This window comes from Colius striatus, chromosome 1 (assembly GCF_028858725.1).
Source record: "Colius striatus isolate bColStr4 chromosome 1, bColStr4.1.hap1, whole genome shotgun sequence".
In the NCBI taxonomy this organism is placed as follows: domain Eukaryota; kingdom Metazoa; phylum Chordata; class Aves; order Coliiformes; family Coliidae; genus Colius; species Colius striatus.
Window position 1 is genome coordinate 123,779,097 of NC_084759.1, and position 20,681 is coordinate 123,799,777.

At 38.2% G+C, this 20,681-nt stretch overlaps 1 protein-coding gene across 1 annotated transcript in view; it reads right to left on the reverse strand.

The window, feature by feature from the left end:
- MAN1A2 (mannosidase alpha class 1A member 2) overlaps positions 1-20,681 on the reverse strand; it is a 146,423-nt gene that overhangs the window by 66,580 nt on the left and 59,162 nt on the right. Inside the window, exons 4-5 of the mRNA XM_062005630.1 lie at positions 16,679-16,797; positions 14,394-14,474 (exon numbers count right to left, since the gene is read on the reverse strand). Coding sequence (XP_061861614.1) covers positions 14,394-14,474; positions 16,679-16,797 — 200 coding nt within the window. The remainder of the gene's footprint in view (positions 1-14,393; positions 14,475-16,678; positions 16,798-20,681) is intronic.

Consider the following 20,681-nt stretch of genomic DNA (forward strand, 5'->3'; position numbering starts at 1 on the left):
TCCTTCAGCTCTGATCTTACATTGTATCAATTTCTACTTTCTTTCTCAGCCACTCGCCTGTCTCCTGTTTCTTTTGAATATGTTGCCAAGTTTCCAATTTTCATCTTGATTTTCCCTTTAGACTTTGCCAAAAATGACTCAGTCCCCTTTAAACTGTATTTGCCTTTACAAAAAAAGTTAAACAGAAATGAAATGACAGATTGTTTCACACTATGTGCACTCATTATACACACAGCCTCTCTCCTCCCATTGGCATAAAGTGACAGATAACAATGCAAAAAAAATAAAATCACAGACTGTCTATAAATAAATTTTAAAAACCACATAGCTTTTACATTTTCAAAAACATACCCTTTACACAGTCAGATGCAAAAAATTACATTGCATCTGAAATTGAGTAGTGTTTTGTGGGTTGTTTTTTTAAAAAATGGATGAACTGGCTTGTTTTCACAGATTTACAGACATATTTAGCTTATCTACAGTTAATATATATATATATTAGGACCAAGTTCTGACAGAAAAACAGTTGGCAAGCAAAAGCTATAAGCCATGAATTAGTAAGCACTGAATCTTCATAGTTGCCTAAATTCCACACAAGGCACTTGAAAAAACAGACATTTATTTTGAAAAATGGCAAGATAAATAGCCTAAACCCCTGCAGTATAATTTATAGATCTCTGGAAAGAAAAAAAAAAAAAGAGAGACAAAAATTTTTCTTTTATGCCATGCAAACAAAAATTGGAAAGGCTTTACAGAGCAAAAATTTGATCATCTGTATGAAATAAAGCAGTTACCAAGCTACTTGTATAATCACATCAGTAAGTAATATTTAAGTGAAACATATCTTCCAGAGATTTATCTGGACTGAGTCATACACTACATACTGTCTACTCACATGTCCAGGAGGTATAACTATCTTTTCATTAGCTTTCTATTGCTTCTGCTGTTTTTACACATCTTTTTTAAGAACATGATTACTGAGAAGTTTGCCCTTTATTAATGACTCAACAGGAATAAATTCGTCCTTGTATTCAAAACTCTGATTTATAAATCCAAATGCTCAGAGGTCTTTTGCCACAGGACTTCACACCAGAAGTTCAAACTGAGCTGCCTGCCTTTTGTGAGTTCCACATACTCTTCAAAGCCACAGCTAGCTCTGTTCTCACGTTGGGTCTGGCCAATATGGATTGTTTGTTCTCATAACTTGCAGCCTGCATCTACATCTTTAGCAACATTAAAAACAATTTAATTAATACAGGACAAGTTTAACAATTGGTTACATTTCTCTGGAGTTTTCTATTTTGTCATCTCAACATGAGCAAATCTACAGTCAGTTGTAAATTCTTATGAGAACAATATTATTGTCAAGTCTCCACTGCATCAATGATCTCTTTTTTTCCATGAAGTGAATCTCTGCAATGTGGAGGAAGAGTGATATGAGACTACCTAGCCCACAGATTCATAGGTCGCCTGAAAGGACTTTTTCTGAACACAGACATGGTTGTGTTCTTTAGGCACTTATCTGCAATTTTATATTTTGAATTTTAAAAATGAATGTTAATAGGCTAGAGAGCTTCTTGGTAATTTCTTTAAAGATTTTTTTTCTCATTATCAAAATTCATAAATCTTAACAATACTACAGGAGACAGCATCCTCTTGACTCCTAACAGACTAGAAGAGTTCACCATCTTTATCGCATGATAGGTGCGGATATCATTAGGAGCAACATGATTTTTTTGTTGTTATATTTGCTAGTTTTTGGTGGTTTTGTTTAGCAATCATTGTAGGCATTCATGGTATTTATCTCTCTAAATATCTGTCCTTACCTAAAGGGTTTTTCAAAATTCAAGCTCCTTTTTGAAGAGGAAAACATAATAGTTAGCAATCAATGAAAACAAGCTCCAAAAGGCAAAACCAGTCAAAGATGCCTAGTTTTAAAGTGGTAGCATTTCCAGACTCATTTTTTGGTTTAGAGTTTAAAAAAAAAAAAATCCTGCTGGAAGAACTGTGTTTTCAGTTGACAAAAGTGAATGCCATACTCGTTCCCTCTGATCAAGCATGAAAGCTCTTAGTGTAGATGCTAACTTAGGAGGAATGAACATAGGAGAACTCGGTAGGTAGGAATGAATGTGTTACTGTGCCAACAGTAATGCCAATAAATGAAAGTCTGGGAAAATAACGGGTACTACTGAAGAAAGAGCCAAAAACTAATAGACATGGTCACCAGGAGATGATGGCATGCCAGTAGTTACAAATGATCTACTCTTTCTTAGCTTTTATAGCCCTCTACAGGAACAACAAGAGTGACTATTAACGGTTATTTTATTTTCTATTGCTAAAAAAGATTGTTCTTTATTTCCACCAGTTTAAAGCAAGTTATACTAACAGGCAGACCTATTTCCAATCAGACTGACAGTAGAGGAAATAAAATTGCAATCAAGTCAGTTTTCCCCTCTTCTCTTCAGGTGCCATGTGGCACCAATATGCAGCAATAAATTGGGCTAAGTGCCATTTACCAGTCAAGAAAATTGTTACTGCAAGCCTGGTAAACAGGAACTGCACAAGGATTACAATCTGCACTGCAGCAAGCAGTGGCAATTCCCAAACATTTGACAATGCTTTAAAACTCAAGGGGAAAAAAAACAAAGTATTTTTTTCAGGCTGTGCCCTGTTAAGATACCAGTGAGCTACAAATTGAAATCTCATGTTCATTGGACAGGACATACAAAATGCTGTTATCACTTGAGATTTTAAACCTTTGAAAATGTAATTTAGATAAGCCCTTTTGTAGTCAAGATTTGTGTCTTTGACTTTTGTGTCAAGATCAGTTCACAACATGTACTGTCTTGCTTATGAAAGACCTATAGCTTATGTATCTAGGTCAGCTGTTTGGGATATCTGTTGGCATATGTAACAGAATTTTACTATGGAGTCTTCCCGAACAGAAGAGATGCTGCCTGTCAGTTTCCTGGAAAGGATTAGTTTGATTATCTGTTAATAGAGTATCAGGTACTTATCATCCCTCACTATTTTAAATGAGGTTTCTGACTGGATTCATCCATGCGAATTATAGTAGTATTTTGCCCAGAAAGATACATCATTTTGATGATGTTTATAATGATGAGAAAGACAATCGTGTAAAGGAATTGCTTTATATCTAAGGCTGGCAAAGGTAAACACAGTAAATCATTACTCTGTTTTATAATGTAAATACCATAAATTTAGTTCAACAAAAATAAAACACAAAACTACCTTTTTTTATGGTATTAGTAAATCAGTAGCAGAAAAGAATGCTTTGTTGTAATGGTGTAAGTGTCCTCCTGTCACTATCATACAACAGCCATTAGAATAGAATTCACTTTGCTTCCCTTACTTGACACTGTTTCTCAAGCACGGTCATGTAACACCACACAACAACTGACCCTCTATCCATTTCTGGGCTTCTGTCATTCCATGCATTATTGCTAACAGGAATATTTTATTTGCCATTACCAGACACATCAGAATTTTTAATGATTTGTGAAGCTCCACTTCACAAAAAAAAGACAAAAAGTCAACAGGTAGCTTGTGCACTGTAGAACTCCCAGTGTCCACCAGCTGTGAAACAGAAGGAGTGTTTGCCTCATCTGTCTTGAAAGCCATCAGATAAAACAACAAAAGCAGAACATGGACCTGTGGACCCCCCAGGACTTTACATGCACTCTCCATTGACAAATGCTGTTGATATCAGATAAGATATTTAGTTACTCTAAAGACAAAATGGAGTTACTCCTGCATAACCTCACTGTAGTGGGTCTGGGATGGTAGTGAATTTCCACAGAAGCTCTTGCAGTGCTGTGTTTACTGTTGGTATCAATATTATGACTACCGCTTGCACAACATCAGGGCTGTCCCTCCAGCATTGCTTCCCCCACCTTCACCAATAGCTGTGGGTGGCCATGATCTTGGGAGGGACCATGGCCAGGACAGCTGACCCAGGCTGACCAAGGAGATGTTCCATACCATACGACGTCAGTTCATTAATATAAACTGAGGGAGAGGAGCAGGAAGGGGGGGCAAGATTAATTTCTGGCCTTCCAAAAGCAACCGCTACACGTACTGCAGCCCTGCTTCTCGGGAGGTGGCCGGACATCGCTGCTGATGGGAAGTAGAGAGTAACAGCTTTATCTGCTTTTGCTTCGCTTCCCCCGCACACGGTTTTCCTGCTTCTTTATTAAACTGCTTTTATCTCAACCCACGAGACTCTCATCTTATTTTCTCCCCTTCCCTGGCTTGCTGAGGAGGTGGGTGGTGCGGTGCGCACCTGGCATCCAGCCAGGGTCAAACTACCACACCTTATAAATCTTATAGATTGCTAAAAAATGAGCTCTAAGCAAAGCAAGTAAGTATCATTTACCCATCCTAATTCTCAAGCATCTGCTTTACAAACTAGAACATATACGCAAGAACTGGAAACAATCCTCAAATCCTGCTGCAAATAGATGCAGTTAAACTTTTGTGGAGAGGCATCCAGAAGCCATCGACTCAACGTTTGGTTTTACTACAGATTTCCTGTAAGATGCTAGTCAAGACAGTTGAATTTGGGTTTTAAGAAACCACAACTACCCACAGCACTCTTTATTTCTGCTTTGTCTTGCCTCAGAAAACGTGTTGATTTCAGAAGCTGTAAGGACTCTAATCTGTAAATAAGGGCCTTCGGCTCTCAGAGTGCTAATTACTGTGAAAAATATAGTCATAATTCCATTCCCTGAAGCACTCCATTTCTGGTATTTTTATCCTCGAATGCATCTAATACAGAATTATTGGTCTGAAATTAGCACAATAACACATAGTCTTACAAGAATACTGTATACTTTAATGAATAAATGTTCATAGGACACGTATCCAGTAGTCTTTTGCAGAAAAGATTAAGAATAAAAGGTTCATCCTGGGTGCATATAAAGATAGGTTGACGCACACACACATCCCCCTGTCAAGTATCCTGCACAGATGGTATGAGTGATTAAGAGCCCTCCCCTGGAGAGTTCTCCTCTGATTGGGTTTCACACAGAATCATTTTGGTTGGAAAAAGACCCTTAAGATCAGGTCCAACCATTAACATACCACTACCATATTCACCACTACACCATGTCCATAAGCACCACATCAATATGTCTTTTGTTTATCTCCAGGGATGGTGGCTCCACTGCTTCCCCGAGTAGCTTGTTCCAATGCTTAATAATCCTTCTGGTGAAGAAACTTTTCCTAATATCTAATCTAAACCTCTCCTGGTAAAACTTGAGGCTGTTTCCTCTTGTCCTGTTGCTTGCAACTTGGTAGAACCAAACAACATCTGCATCGCCAAAACCTCCTTTCAGCTGTAGAGATAAGGTCTCTCCGTCACACATTTGCAGGACAAAGCAAAACTTCCTAAGCACTCTGTGACCTACCAATCACCCCAGATCTGGAAGACAGGAGTAACTGTACAACTGTATCACAGAATCACAGAATCTCAAGGGCTGGAAGGGACCTCAGAAGATCATCTAGTCCAACTCCCCTGCCAGAGCAGGACCACCTAGAGTAGGTCACACAGGAACTCATCCAGGTGGGTTTGGAATGTCTCTGGAGAAGGAGACTCAACAACCCATTTGGGCAGCCTGTTCCAGTGCTTCATCAGCACACACATTTCTTTGGGGGAAACCCAAAGAAAACAACAGCCTTAGAAAATGTATTTTAGAGTCTGTGATACAATTTAAAAAACCTCCACAGAGCAAGCACATCAAAACAAGCAATGACTTCTTCAGAATAAAAAAAAATAGGTTTGCTCACTGTAACAATCATTAAAGAATTAGTACAAAAACATGCAAACTCGATTCCCATCTATACAGAAAAACACAATTAAGTTTGACAAACATTAACTACAAAGAGCAATGTAATGTTTAAAATCTTCTAAATGAAAATTTCAGTTAAATTCATTTCTCAACTGCTCCAAGTTATTAGGGCTGAAGGAATTATGCTTAACAAATGCGAACCTCAGAAAAACAGGAAAAACCTACACATTTAAATGATCCATCTTTATTTGGATAAAGAAACAGAAGAAATCCATGTAACAACATGTTCCTCTGACTCTCTCAGTCTGGGTTAACTACATCTCTCCAGCTTCCCGACAGTGATAGGCACTTTGCATCCTACCTTTTCCTACCTGGAGATGTGGCTGCTCCAGCAAGCACCTGGATATGCTTGCTCCAGGTACTCTCTCTCAGCATCCAAGGATTTTATTTCCTCCTTTCAGTACACACAAGATCTCACTCAACTCCTTACACACACACAACATTAGAGAGCAGAAAAGCATGCTCGGGAACACACAGGGAAAACGCTCAAATCCTTAATCAAAGATGAAACTTTATGAAGGCAAAAGAAACTGAAATAAGATTAGTGAAAATCTACCATCAAAGGACTTCATCTTCCAGTTCACACAGCCACAGGAAAGGGAGTGACTACAAGAGACGCTGTTACTTGAAGGAGTTTACCAGTCACTTCGGGTGACACCAAGCCCCAGAAGGTGCCCATGCTGATAGTGGGCTGTCACCATGGTGAGCCACACAGTGGCACAGACAAAAGTGGGATTGTAGCCATAGGGAAGGGGCAGACTTGATACATAGATGGCAGAAGACTACATCAGACACGGAGATACAGAAAACTAATAATCAGTGGATGGGGCTCACATCTGTTTGGCTAAGACTTACTACGACAAGGAAGTATGCCAAAACTCACTCTGGAAAAAAAAGAAACTTTCTTGAAGCAAGGAGTGAGACACAGTCTCCCAACACGGAGAGCAGCTGGAAGATAGTGGCACTGCTTCTTCCCCTCCTTCTGTTCATTTCTTCTACAAATGTTTACTCTGCAAATTGGACTCAAAGCCACCTTAGAGATGGAAGGAGATTACTGCTTCCTGTTCCCTTCTCCCTTCGTGAAGAGTGAGAATGGACAACTTTGTTGGTTCCAGCTCCATCAGAAATTCACCTTCTCTGCTATATATTGTCTTCCTTTCTTCTCTGGTAATGACACTAGTGACAGCAGAAGCCTCGTCACCAGAAATGTCTCAGAGAAAAATGGGAACTGCGACTTCAAGAGCCCCAGGCAATAAATGGTACCCAAACATTATTAACTCCCAGTGGCAATGCCACAGTATCCAGAGAGTGTGGACATATCTATAATTAGGATCCCTGTGAAAAGATAACTATTCCCGTAGATTTGCTCAAAAATTTGGACTTTACTTATCTATTCCTTAAGAAGTTGGACAGATATATGGCATGTAATATGACTATCACATTCATTCTAGCAGTAGGTGTAGTCACCGCCAGAGGCTATTGGGCAAAAGCCATAGAAGTAACAGCAACTCATTACATACAACTGAAAAAAACCAGAAGATTTTGAACACACAGCAATAGACTCTGGTATCTTCTTGACTTGCCAAAACATAGCAAGATCATTCTTTATCTTGCTCATTTAGTGTATTTCATTACAGGATTATCGTGCATATATGCACCACTTGGGCTCTACAACTGTGTCTCTCCTTCCTTGAACAAACTCACAGAATGACAGAATCTTAAGGGTTGCAAGAGACCTTGAGAGATCATCTAGTCCAATCCCCTGCCAGAGCAGGACCTCCTACAGTAGGTCACACAGGAACTTTCCAGGTAGATTTTGAACGTCCCCAGAGAAGGAGACTCAACAACCCATCTGGGCAGCCCATTCCAGTGCCCCATCATCCTTAAAGCACTCCCCAAATGCACAGACATGTTATCACTGGCCAAGGAGACCAATGCTGGACATAGTTAAGGTGCTGGTGATTGCTAGCAGAGAAATAGTAGGTTCATAGCAGGAGTAGCAAAGCAACAGTCTGTCAGACTCCCACTTGAAGAGCAGAAAGTTCATTTACAGTGTCTTCAAAAAGGCTTCAAAAGGGCTTTGAAGTGAAGAAAATGCTCCTAGCAAGGTTCAGCATCCTCACTGCTATCATTTGGATGGTGTTCAGAAATAAAGAACAGCAGGTCTGGATGCTGCAAGATGCTCCTGGAATTCTCATCTGCCTTTAAGAGCTCAAAGATCATGTAGCCAATGTGAAGAACTGCAGCTTGTTTCTGCTGGCATTATTGGTCTATGAGGCCTTCCTTGTACTTATCGCTCCTCCACTAAGCAGATATATGGACAGCATAATAGAAATTGTAGCTCTTGGACTACTTGATTCAGCACACCATGAGAAAAATTCATTTCTGCCCAAGTATGGTACCCTACACCAGGTTCTGGATGACCTGAGAGTCTGAAAGGCTTTGAGAACATCATAATCACTGGTATTCTACTCCCACAGGTTTGACATTCTCGCAGTTAGCGTGGATCCATTTTGTAACTTCTACTACAGCTTATAGTTGCGGTCTGTTGGCAAGCTTTGTTGTTTCAGCATTAGCATAGAAAGATCAGCTAGCTATTTCGCACTTCGTGCCATTCATTCTCACTGCTTGCCTGGTTGTTGCTTTTTTGCGCCAGGAGCTGGGGGCATTTTGGACAGGCACTGATTTTACAAAGCAGCCTTCCCATCCTCCCTCAAATCAGTATGAGCTACCCTGATACCTAAAGACATACAGATTCATAATTGTGACTGAAAAATGGAAGAACATATAATGAGTCATATAATCTACCAAGACCTATTACATAATTTGTGTTGAAAAAAGAAGAATTTAGCGATGCCAACATAGTGAGGAGAAAATCTGTCATGCAGAGAAAAAGCAAGGACCAAAAAGTGCTCGAACAAAATCTGCAACCAGAGAACTGGACAGACACAAGCTACATTCTGAGAAATCAGTTCATCAATATGGCTAATTTCCACATAACAGAGGAACCTCCCCAGTAAGAGACTTTAAAAGACTGAACAGATAGCTCCAATCTCATAATAAAAGTGTAACTCAGAATAGTATCCTTTTTTTCTGTGAAATATGCCTTATCTTGTTCTGATCTCTGTGGATACATGACATCCTTTCATTAAGCATTTCTGTCCTGATGTTATTAACATACAATAGAGTGATATCAAGATATTTTATTAGTGTTGGATAAGAAGTTAAAGATAACCATAAAATACACAAAACTCTCTTATACAGTAAGTCTAGGGAATTAACTTTGAATAAACATAAAAAAGCCTACTGTTCTAAAGAAAATGCATTGTTGAAAGCTACCAAAAAATAAAGACTTAATATCTAAATACAAAAATTTCTTTTATGCCAGGATGATCCACAAGAGAAAACAAATATCAATGCAGTCCCCCAAAGAAATTTTGCCGCTTTTTTTGTTTTGCTTTGCATTTTGATTTTTTGGTCTTTTTAGTTTTGGCATTTCATTTGAGTTTTTTTTATTCATGTAAGGTTGACTTTCATTCTAAGCTGTCATACTCAATGTTTATTCCAAAGCAGGTATAGGGAACATTTCATTTCTACTTAGTTCTGTTGTATTACCAACTGTATCAGTGTCATGTCACACTCCAGCACAATGAAGACCGTGTCTAGTTTCTCTAGAAGTTAAAGGGATTGTTGCAAGGATTACTGAGAAACAGTCTGGCTCTATTTAGGTAAGAAGTCACTACATATTTTACCACCTGTTAATTTGCCCTGTTAACTCCAATTGACAGGTGGAAAAGCAGTAGCATAGTGGCTTCTGAGAACTCAAAAGGTGAAAAACTTGTAGTTCATACAGCCTAACTACAAGACCATGCTTCCTTTTTGATGAAAATGCAAAATGTAAAAGCTTTATCAATTTGATCAGAGGGCTGGAATACCTACCTCTGCAATGAGGAAAGTCTGAGATATTCGGGATTGTTCAGCCTGGAGAAAAGGTGGCCCTGGGGAGACCATATATTGTCCGTTCAACATATATTAAGGGGATTTATAAGAAAGATGGTAGACAGACTTTTTACCATGGCCTGTAGTGACAGGAGAAGGGGCAACAATTTTAAAATTGAAAGATAATAGGTTTAGACTGGATATAAAGAAGAAAATTTTTACTACGGACATGAGTTGCCCAGAGAAGTTGTAGATGCCCCATCCTTGGACACGTTCAAAGTCAGGTCAGACAGTGCTCTGAGAAACTTGTTCTTTTGAAAGATGTCCCTGCTTACGGCAGTGGGGTTGCACTGCACGATCTTTAAAGGTCCCCTCCAACCCAAACCATTCTATGGTTCTACACTCTGCTATTTTAGCACTTATTCATTACATATTTCAGTAAAGTACTTTGGAGAAAGGACGCAGGTTCAAAGCTTCAAAAGAAAAAAATCCAAACCCCAAGAATCTCAAAAACAGTGACAGATTGGGACCTCATTCCTATGTAGGAGCTGAGACAAAGGCAGAATAGTCTTAGATCTGATAATATACAACTAGCCAGACACCATATGGCCTGTCCACAATCAGCCAGGAAAAACTTTGTGTGCGGAGGACTTAAACAAAGGCCTTCCACATTGCAGACCTACTACCTCTGCCTCCAGCATTAACTTGAGAAGACTGAAACAGAATGTACGGGCAAATTTTCAACTATGTCAAGTTTCACAGGCATATCTTGATATTCTTCTATTCAAAAGGCATTCTGATGTGGAAAATCCTCCTCAAACTTTAGCTTTACATGCTCATCAGTCAAGGAAGCCCAGCAGAGATTCCTGTATTTAAAAGGTTGAGCTGCTAAAAAATTCCAGGTGTTGTGTTTCACAAAGGCCTATGACTCAACACTGGACAGGACAAGCCTACAACATTTTAAAACAAGTTGTCAGTTGCTAAAAACAGCAGGTTTTTGGGGTTTTTTTTTTAGGTTCTGAGATATGTTTCACTATTCATCCATTCACTGCAGTAAGAGGGAATTCTTACTGAAAGAAAGAGACAGCAATATGCATAATCTTAATATGAAAGAGGTTTAAAATTTTACTATGAACTGTAACTATGATCACAGTTGATGCTGGTCTAACGTGACAGGTAAAACGTAGCATGGAGATCACAGTGTCATGCCACTAGAGTACAAGTGGCATAAAACAAGGCAATTTTATCTAAATTAACAGTTGGCTATACTCAAAAGCTAGAATTAATATCTACCATTACAGGTCATAATCAGATAAAATCATATCAAGCACAATTACACCCTCCATACAAAGAGAAAAAGCATATAGATAAACCATGCTGACTATCAAATTCTCCAAATGTGTCCACTTAATGATTGAACTTCCACAGTTGATGATGAGTCTTGGGACACTTTCTTTTATGGTTGTCACTACAGCATCTTTAGTAGCACTAAGTGACAGGAGTCTAAGTAAAATGAGAATAGCTTTTATAAACATCATCAAACATCAGTAACTCTTGTTGCAGACTTAAGTAGAGTTTCCTCATTAAAAGGGGAAAAGCAGCATGAATTCCAAGCCACCTGTTCACTGTATTGGACTTAGCTTTCAATACATCAAGCAAGACATACAGAAGTATGAAAATCAGTATGAAAAACTTCTAAACAAGTATCTAGTAACTGTCTTACAGAAGTAGAGGCTTAGAAGAAAGGAAATAGGGATTGGAATATCACTGTGTGGGAAGGGAATATAAGCAAGTAAATGATAGCTTGATGAACAAAGGAAGGATTCCTATGAGTAGACAGAGACTCCCTTAAGAGGCCTAAGCCCAAGTACACATGTACAACGTGATCAAGCAAACCAACAGTTGGGATAGGGCTTGCCTGTCTTAGCAGTGACTGTCTCCTCACATGTCTAAATGCTTTTAAAAAAAAAAAAAAAAAAAAAAAAGTTAAGCACACTCCGATCCTGAAGTAAGGAACACCTTTCCTTCTTGGGAAGAGAGAAGATCAGATTGGAAATCACATCTGAAACAAACCTGTTTGACTCCAAAGAGTTCCCAGAGGCAGGTGTTTCTCTTCTGGGCTCAATTATTGAAAAGCTTCCAGTTCCCCTGCTTGTCTTAGCTACACTGACAAACTGCAGAGAAACTATCCAACTTGGCATGCGAAGTGGTCTCTTAGGTACCAGCAGCAGTTATATCTACCACACTATTTTGAAAGAAATGTGTTCTGTACACTTTTTTAAGGAATTCTTCTTTTGGAAAATAAGGATAATACATATGAACACTTTACGTGAATATTCTTCTACAAGTCATAAAGCATTTGAAGTCTATTGGAGAGATTGGTGCCACAAAAATATTGTTAAAAACAAGAGTCAGCCCAGTGGCCAAAACTGAGGGAGAGACAAGCTAAAAGCTTTCTAAGGAGGAGACAAATAAAATATAGTGATGCAAATCCTTTAAGCAAAGGAGCTCGTTCTAACTCTACCAAGGAGTCAGAAGCAAGTGAAAGGAAAACAAATACTGAGGGTTTTCATATTGATGTTATATGACTTCAAGGAACACACTCCAGTTTGAGTAAGCTACCCAGAGACATCAGTGTTCCTAGATTAAAAGGATGATGTGAGACTGCTCTACTCATTCCTTGAAGGTTTCAGTGATCACATAATACCTAATGCGATCTGAGCTTCAAGCAACATAAACACAGATTTCTGGAAAGGAAGCATCCTTCAACATGCCGCTACAGCCACCTGGCACTACAGTTGAAACTGCAACTACCATGACTAATCCTAATGGTTCCATCTTAGGTACTTCAGCTGCTCCTTGGCAGAAGTTGAAAAGCACATACAGCTCAGACTGCTCTCCACGAAAACTTCTTTGCCACAGAAACAAATACACAAGCATTTTTTCTTGCTTATGTGCAACTGCAAAGGAAAGCTTCTGTTCCAGGGGCCCTCAAAATAGAACTGGTAGGTTAGTAATGCTGACCTAGATAAAATTCAGAAGCTGCCTTGAGTTAATATTTGGGTTGATAATTCAGTGTTTTTTGTTAAGACAAAAGTGTAAGAAAACAGGGCTTGAATTTCACCACTACTCTAACACAAGTGATAGCTACTTTAAGCAGCTACTTCCTGAAGATGTCTTCCTAAAGCTGTCTTCCTGAAGACGTGCCACAGCAACCTATGTAAAAGGCTTGACTTGTAACATTGGGGAATAGGATCACTTACTGAGCTGCAAAGAAACTCAGAAGATGGAGGACCCAAGTCTGCAGATTCTGGAGGTACAGAAAGGCTCACTGCTACGAACACAAGGTTAGTTCTTCAGTTGCTACAAAGGAAAGAAGGGCAAAATTATGTGCTTCTCCCTTCCTTTGGGTCTCCTGTAACAGACCATATGAATCACTGTAGTAGAAAGGACTGCTTGTAGCAGATCACTGTGCAGATGGTGGGCTTGGGGAATGTGGTCAGTGAAGAAGGTGAAAACAGTACTTGAAAAAATGAACTAGCAATTTCTTTCAATATGTACACTAAGTTTTGCTTTGCCACTAAGCTCTTCCAAATAGCAGACACTCCTACAAAAGAAAAGTCGCAGATCCGAGAATGATGCCAAAGGCCTAGAGAGTCAACAAATATGGGGTTTTCTCTTGGTTATTTTTAGAGATGGAGGTTTAAAATCCCTGAGAACTTGATACGCATGTGTTGCTCCCCCAGAAAGAGGAGAAAGATACAAATGAACACTTGAAAGTGTATCAAACACGGCTGGAAGCCTAATGTTTTAGGTAGCAGGTCACAGAAGGGCCATGAAAAATAAAGGATAAACACAAACAAATAAAAAACTTTTACAATGGATCAAGAGTTAGGTAAGTCATGAGAAGAGTTACCATTTGAACTACAGTCATACAGTGTATGTTGGGTCACGCTCCAGCCTTGTTAAAGTATGCGAAGCAAGACATTACAGCACTATTACTGCTAGATCAAAGTCACCCATGGCTGCAAGTCTTTGGGTATATGCATCCTCTCAATCTATGCATGTCTTTGTATAAGCGCTCATAAGTGTAAGTCTGATCTTTTTTAATAAGAGTTTCAAAAGTGTGGCAAAACTGGCTTGATATTTCTCAGTTTGTCACCAAGAACATGGTAATAAGATGGTGTAGCACTTTTGTGAAGCGCTACAAACCCAAAGCCTTGCAAGACAAATGACAAAACTATTACTTCTAACTTCATGAAAATACAGAATATCAAAACCAAGGTACTGTTGGCGTGAGAAGCTACTGACATTTCAGCATTTCAGGATGATGGGATTCACTTGAGTGGAAATTTTCTGAAAACATTTTGATAAGCGTTTCAAAGCTGTAACAAAGCACCTTAAATTTTTCAAGGCCTTCACAGAAACAAGCTTTACAGATTCCACACTCTAAGAATTACTTTACACAACTTATTACAGTAAAATTTGTTTGCAAACTAGTGAGAAAATAAGATTCTAGAAAATTCTTCACATGCAATATTTGCTAGAATATATTAAATTTCACAGACATCCTCATCTCCTTACCTCTTGTCCTGAAAGGTAGTAAGCTGCTAGAAGACCACCAATGAAGCGAATATTGACCTCAAAAACAGACACTTCAGAATTCTAGAACACAAAGAGTAAATAATTAACCAACTCCCTAATAAAAGACGAAAAAATATCAAGGCACAGGTACATACATCCCCTAAACCAATACACATGCAAGGGTTTGTACTATTTCAGTATCTAGTTCCAAACTGGAATTCCTGTGCACATCTTCACCACACCAAGTGATAACTCTAGTTACAGCTTCAACTGGTTTTTAAAAATCAAATCATTTTTTCGCCTGCTCTCTAATCATATAAGCATTACAAAATGCAATTAAAGTTGTTTCGGGTTGTTTAGAAAAAAGACGAGGACTACTTTTCCATAATTCAGCATATTTTCTCTTATGTTTAAACATAACACCAAACCTTCTGGGTTTACAGGATAAAGTAGAATAATAATTAGAGAATTCTTGTAATGTGCTTTCTTAACTTGAATTACCAATGTGCAATCCCAAATTCAGAGCTCCATTTTTACTCGGTCTCGGTCTAGGAATATCCTTTATGTATTTACTGTTACAAGTACTGCAAGATTGCTGAGAAACCCAAGAGAATAAACCATTTTACTGCCTTCCTTGACACTGATATCCTTGAACTAAATTCACTAGCATCTTTGGACTCATTTAAATCACTGAAAAAAAAAAAAGCAACTAGATAGTTTTAACATCAATCTGCTTCCCTCTACACCCCATTCACTCCTGCACCTGTGTACACCCCATCTCCCTCATAAACTTTCCTTCATTCAAACCATTAGACTGAGATACATAGTTTTATTTAAAACCTAGAGATAAGGGAAACTTTTCCTTTCACCCAGAGAATTCAATACAATGTACACTGTACAAGTGTCCCAAGTTTGAAACACTCCCAAAAAGAGGTTTTTGGTAAAAGATGTATTTTTATTCACATACAGATGATACAAGAAAAATATCAACAATGCAGCATACAGTTCCATCTACTATCTATTAATGTCATGAATCATGCAAGCAATGGTGCAGTGTAGAGTGAAACCAAAGATTTCTATTTCCTAGTAAAAGAATCCCAGAGGAACAAATTTATGTATTTATTTATAAGCTTCAAACCACATAAGGAAATTACTCAAGTCTGGTGTATATGTAAGACAACTTGTTAACCTTCAGGAATATTTTTTGATACATGGAAGCTGTAACTGAACCCCAGTGGGTCATGTAAATTTCTCACAAATTCTAGATTGCTTCTGCAAATTTACATTGAGATTGCCTCAGATCAGACAAAAGTTATGCAAGTAACTTAGTTCACCATCATAATGGTATCACTATGTCTACAGCATCTCTCATATATTTAGAGTCTTCAGTTTTAGACTGAAGAATTATCTGGCAATAGTTGAAAAAAGCAGAGTAGAATTTCTTTAATGTTTGCCAGACAGCCAATGCATAAGACAAAATGAAAAAACTCAAACAAATAATTTACAAGACGTGGGATATAACAGAAAAAAACAACAGTAAGCATCTGCTCAATTCTGACTGTATATCTAAATTTTATTTTGTGCATTACTGAAGGAAAAAAAATATTTTTGGAAATACAAGGCAAGTCCAAAGATTGAAGTATTAGTTCCAACAGAGTCTGCAACCGTCCCAAAATCAGTAATAAGAACACTTGTCAGTCTTCTATTTAATGCTTCCAAACTCTGCCACACAAAGCATGGTAGGTGCTGTATGACCAACTGTGAAATTCTTGTGATAGATTCAGAACGTGTAGGCAAACTAAGACAACTCACGTAGCACTCTTCCTGTTAAAACACCTCGAAGACATGGATAAGAAGAGAGTGTATTAAGTGATTTATACACTGTAGTTTAGGGGGAAACTGTCTTTCACATCTCAGGTATTTCTAACTACTATAAGCTAGTAAAGCCTCATCTCTGTACTTTCATTTTTGAGGCTCTGTTCTTTCTCACTGACTATTTTATCTTTCTTCCTTTTATCTTTCTTCTTTTATCCAATTATAATGCATACTTTGAAAAAGCAATATATAGATTGATCTTACAATTAAAGTGTGAAAGCGTTGAGGTGTTGAGTTTGGTGGGAGGGGTTTCAAAAGAAAGTTAAAAACACAGAGAACTTCACAAAAGCATTGTTATGATTCAGAGCATCAAATATAAGTTCCAGCTGAAAGACCTCTTCTGTCTCCCCCCAAGAGGAACACTATGCTATGAAAAGGATTAGAGAAATATCAGGGCCAGCTCTACTCACCACACTGAAATCAAGATTTTTGTCAATCCATTCTTGTCCTTCTCTGAATTCATCATGAAGCCCCATGATATAAAGAGTATCCAATGCATCTACTATGGTAGCACCCATTTGTGAGTTTCCTACACACAAAAAGAAGGACTTCTATTACAAGTGATTATTTCATTACTTCTCTTAAACATCACAAGCATAAGCAAATAATCCAAGCAGTATCATAAAGTTACTGTAAAGATGACAGCACGAAGAATTATCCAAATGTGCAAGGAATTAGCAGCTACATAAGAGTACTACAGTTCTCTTTCAAAGCATCAGTCCTCTAGCATAGTTAGACAGAAAGACTACTAAAGACACACAGTAACACCTTGTGTTTCCCAGCAGTTACTACTGAAACTTTCAAAGTTTTGCAATTATGGACACTATACCACCTGGCTTGACTGATAAAGCCCCAGGCCCAACAGTTCACCTCACTCTCTGTAGGGACCTACACTATGAACTGCTAATGGATTCCTCAGTTGTCACCATTTAAAGTGAAGCATTTAAAGCCAACTGAAAATCGATGGTGCTTTACCCTAAAGTGCTGTTCATTTGAAACAGCAGCAATTTAGAGTTGATTGATGAGTGACTCATGGGTTTGTAGGAGGGAGACAGGACTAAGAAGTGAAGAACCAATGCTCACATTAGCCTTGACCTCCTTAGGCCATCTCAACCTATGCTGTTGTCCTTACTAGACACAGGTCTTTGTTTCTAGATGAAAACAAAAATTACCATGGGGTTTGTTTATTTTCATATATAAAACTTCCTATGCACTAAGAAAGTGGACAAATTTCACTGTTCATTCCAGTATTCTATAAAACACTACAATAACTATATGATTAGCAATTTAAGGACAGTAGTCTCTGAATATGTTACGTCATTTTCCTTTTTTAATACATTTTTCATCCGTAATGAAATCTCTACAGGGCAGTGTTCCTGCTTGGTTGTTTCTATTCATTCATTTGTTCATTTCTGACTTTTACATGTTTAGAGGTGTACTCCCATTATATTTATATACCTTAAATGATTGATACTTACATACAAGTTTATCTCCATTTTCAGAGATTTCTTTCTCCAAATAATAGGAATTGAATACAACAGTCTGTATGACAAAGTAATCACCATCTAATTTTTTTTCAAAAATAGTCATGCATTTGTTTAATTTAAACTAGATATGGAAAGCCTGAAGTTGCTCATGTTTAAGAACATTTAAGTACAGATCAGGACACACTGCCTTTCACAAGATTAATTAAAACACATATCTTTTGACAAATTGGCCACCAGGCATACCTACAACTCTCAGGAAATTAATTCATCATGATGAGGAAGTACTATAAGGTTTAATGCTCTCAAGTCAAATGACAAATTCCATTGCGTGTGCTGAAGTGAAGGTTGATTTTAGCAGAGCTACACTGTGCACTTAACTTCACGCCTTTTCATAAGCATAATGTGACAGTTACCTAATTTATCACTTCAAAAATATGCAAATCTTACCATGACCATCACTATTAGCTGACACAATGAGGTTTTTTGACATAAAGTTGGAATGCATTATACTGCCATGGCACTCAAAGTAATTTCTGTTCTTTTATTTTAGCCACATTAGTAAAATTTTCAAATACACAGTGTGTTTTAACAAATAGGGACACATGGTCTTGGGAAATGCTGAAAGCTCCTCTTGTAACAGTTTCAAAAATAAAAACCTTCTGACTTAATCATCAGTAACCTCCCATACTTTACAGTTGGCATGGGATGAGGAAGACACATTGCAAGGGGAAGGATTGGTGCATTGTTTTGTCTGTTGCCCCACCGTTCCCAGCCCCACCTCCCCAAAAAAAAAGTTCAGACACCATTGTACAAGCATTCAAAGTTTTCTAGACCTCAGAAATACATTAAAGTGTCCACAAAGTAGAATAGCAATATGTTGGGCACAATACTATTTGCTTTCCAGCTGTCCAGAATATATCTTGACAAATTATAATTTAAACAACATTTTTCATGGAGTTCTCTGCACAGAACCATGAAAGAAGAGCCATGGAAACTCAAAAGTCCATGATTATTTTTGCTGTTTCATAAATCCATCTGTCATACCCAAAGACTGACAGCAGAATATCCAGAACTGCTGGAATAGAGCTCTCCTGAAAAATGACAAAAAATGTCTACAATTTCCTAACACATTCCACGGTGATTGAACAATATGACTTTACCATAGGCAAGAAAGTTTATTTTATCCTGAGTTAAAAGTTAAAAGCCCTATATGTAGAAAACAGTTGTCTCCAATAGGGGATATCTGACAATGTCTCACACATGATTCTCCAGCATTGTTTGCAGCCACAGAAATACATGCAGTCCAACAGAGCAGAATAGACTTGCTCAGCATTTTTTGCCTTGAATCAATTCAATGTTCATGCTCTAAGACTTTGTCTGAACCATGCTCCAATACTGTCTTCAAGCTCCCTCTCCTGCTGCTCTTTTGCCCCTTTTTCCTCATCTTTTATGTCTGTCTTTCCTAGACTCACAATCATCCAACAAATCATTACTAAGCAAAGCCTCTTCTGCTCACACATGCCTCTTTCCTGAGAGGTGCCTCAGATGCAGATCAGTATGCATATAGTTTCTGGACTCCATTTGAGACTCCAACCCATAATAAATCATTCATTTTTCTTCTTTCTTATTCAAAGTAGACTATCTCAGCCAAATTTGGTTTATTTTTCCCTTTTCCTCTTATACATATGGCAACTAATCCTAACTGTACACCAGCACTACTTCTTTAAGGAAGACTAAGAACAACAATCTTTGGTTTTTAAACTTTTTCTGAGTGAACACATTTCCTAAAGGTCAAGAGATAACAAGTCAATACTTTGCAACACATTTTCTACCCAGTCTTCTTCCTTTAGCGTCAATCAGGCAGCACAAAGCAAGCTAGTTCTCTCTTCATGGGCATTGAGGTGGAAAAGTCCAAAATGCAGAGTTCACATGCAGAAGTCTAGACTATAGGGCAGAGCTGGACATAAGGCAACACAGAGGACAATGCACTTAACAACCTTGGCAGACCCATGTTGCAAGACAGGTACAACTTAAAGCCATCTGTAGCTTTAAGAACATTCAGTGATGTTGTCATAGTTGTCTTCCACCTTACAATGTACTGCACTACCAGCAAGGCATCAGCTGAAATCTAAAGCAGGAAGAAAAAGTAAGTGTTCAAAGATCACTGGTCTGCATTACAGTCATATAAGGTGCTATAGGGAAAACAGACGACAACACACAGGCAGTTGTACTACTTCTTCTGATGTCAATACAAATTGTTCCATCTAAAGTTAAAGAAAAATAATTTCCATTCATAATGTAGTATTTTTTTTCTTTTCATAACCATGCTCATTCCTATGAGGAAAGGCTGTGGGATCTGAGGTTGTTTAGTCTACATAAGAGGAGACTGTGAAGGGGAATCTCATTAATATTTATAAATACCTAAATGGTGGATCTCACCAGGTTGGGGCACCCCTTTTTTCTGTTGTATCTAGTGACAGGACAAGGGGTAATGGAAAGAAGCTGGAACATGAGTTATTCCATTTAAACACAAAAACTATTTCCCTGTTCAGGTGAGGGAGCCCTGGCACAGGATGCACAGGGAGGGTGTAGAGGCTCCTTCTCTGGAGGTTTTCAAAACCTATCTGGATGCGTTCCTGTGTGATCTGATCTAGGTGGACCTGCTTTAGCAGGGTTGGACTGGATGATGTCTAAAGGTCCATTCCAACCCCTATCATTCTATGCTAAGAGCTATACATTTTGACTTGGGACAAGACAACAGTCTTCCTAGACTTAAACTGCACAAGGTGTGATCTGAAAAGTAATAAACTAACTCTAAGCAATGAGATAACAGTTTAGAGGTCTGTAAATGGCTTACTGTGACCCCAGACAGTCTAATCTATTATTGCTCCAGATACAGAGAAAACAGATGTCTCATTGTGGTGAA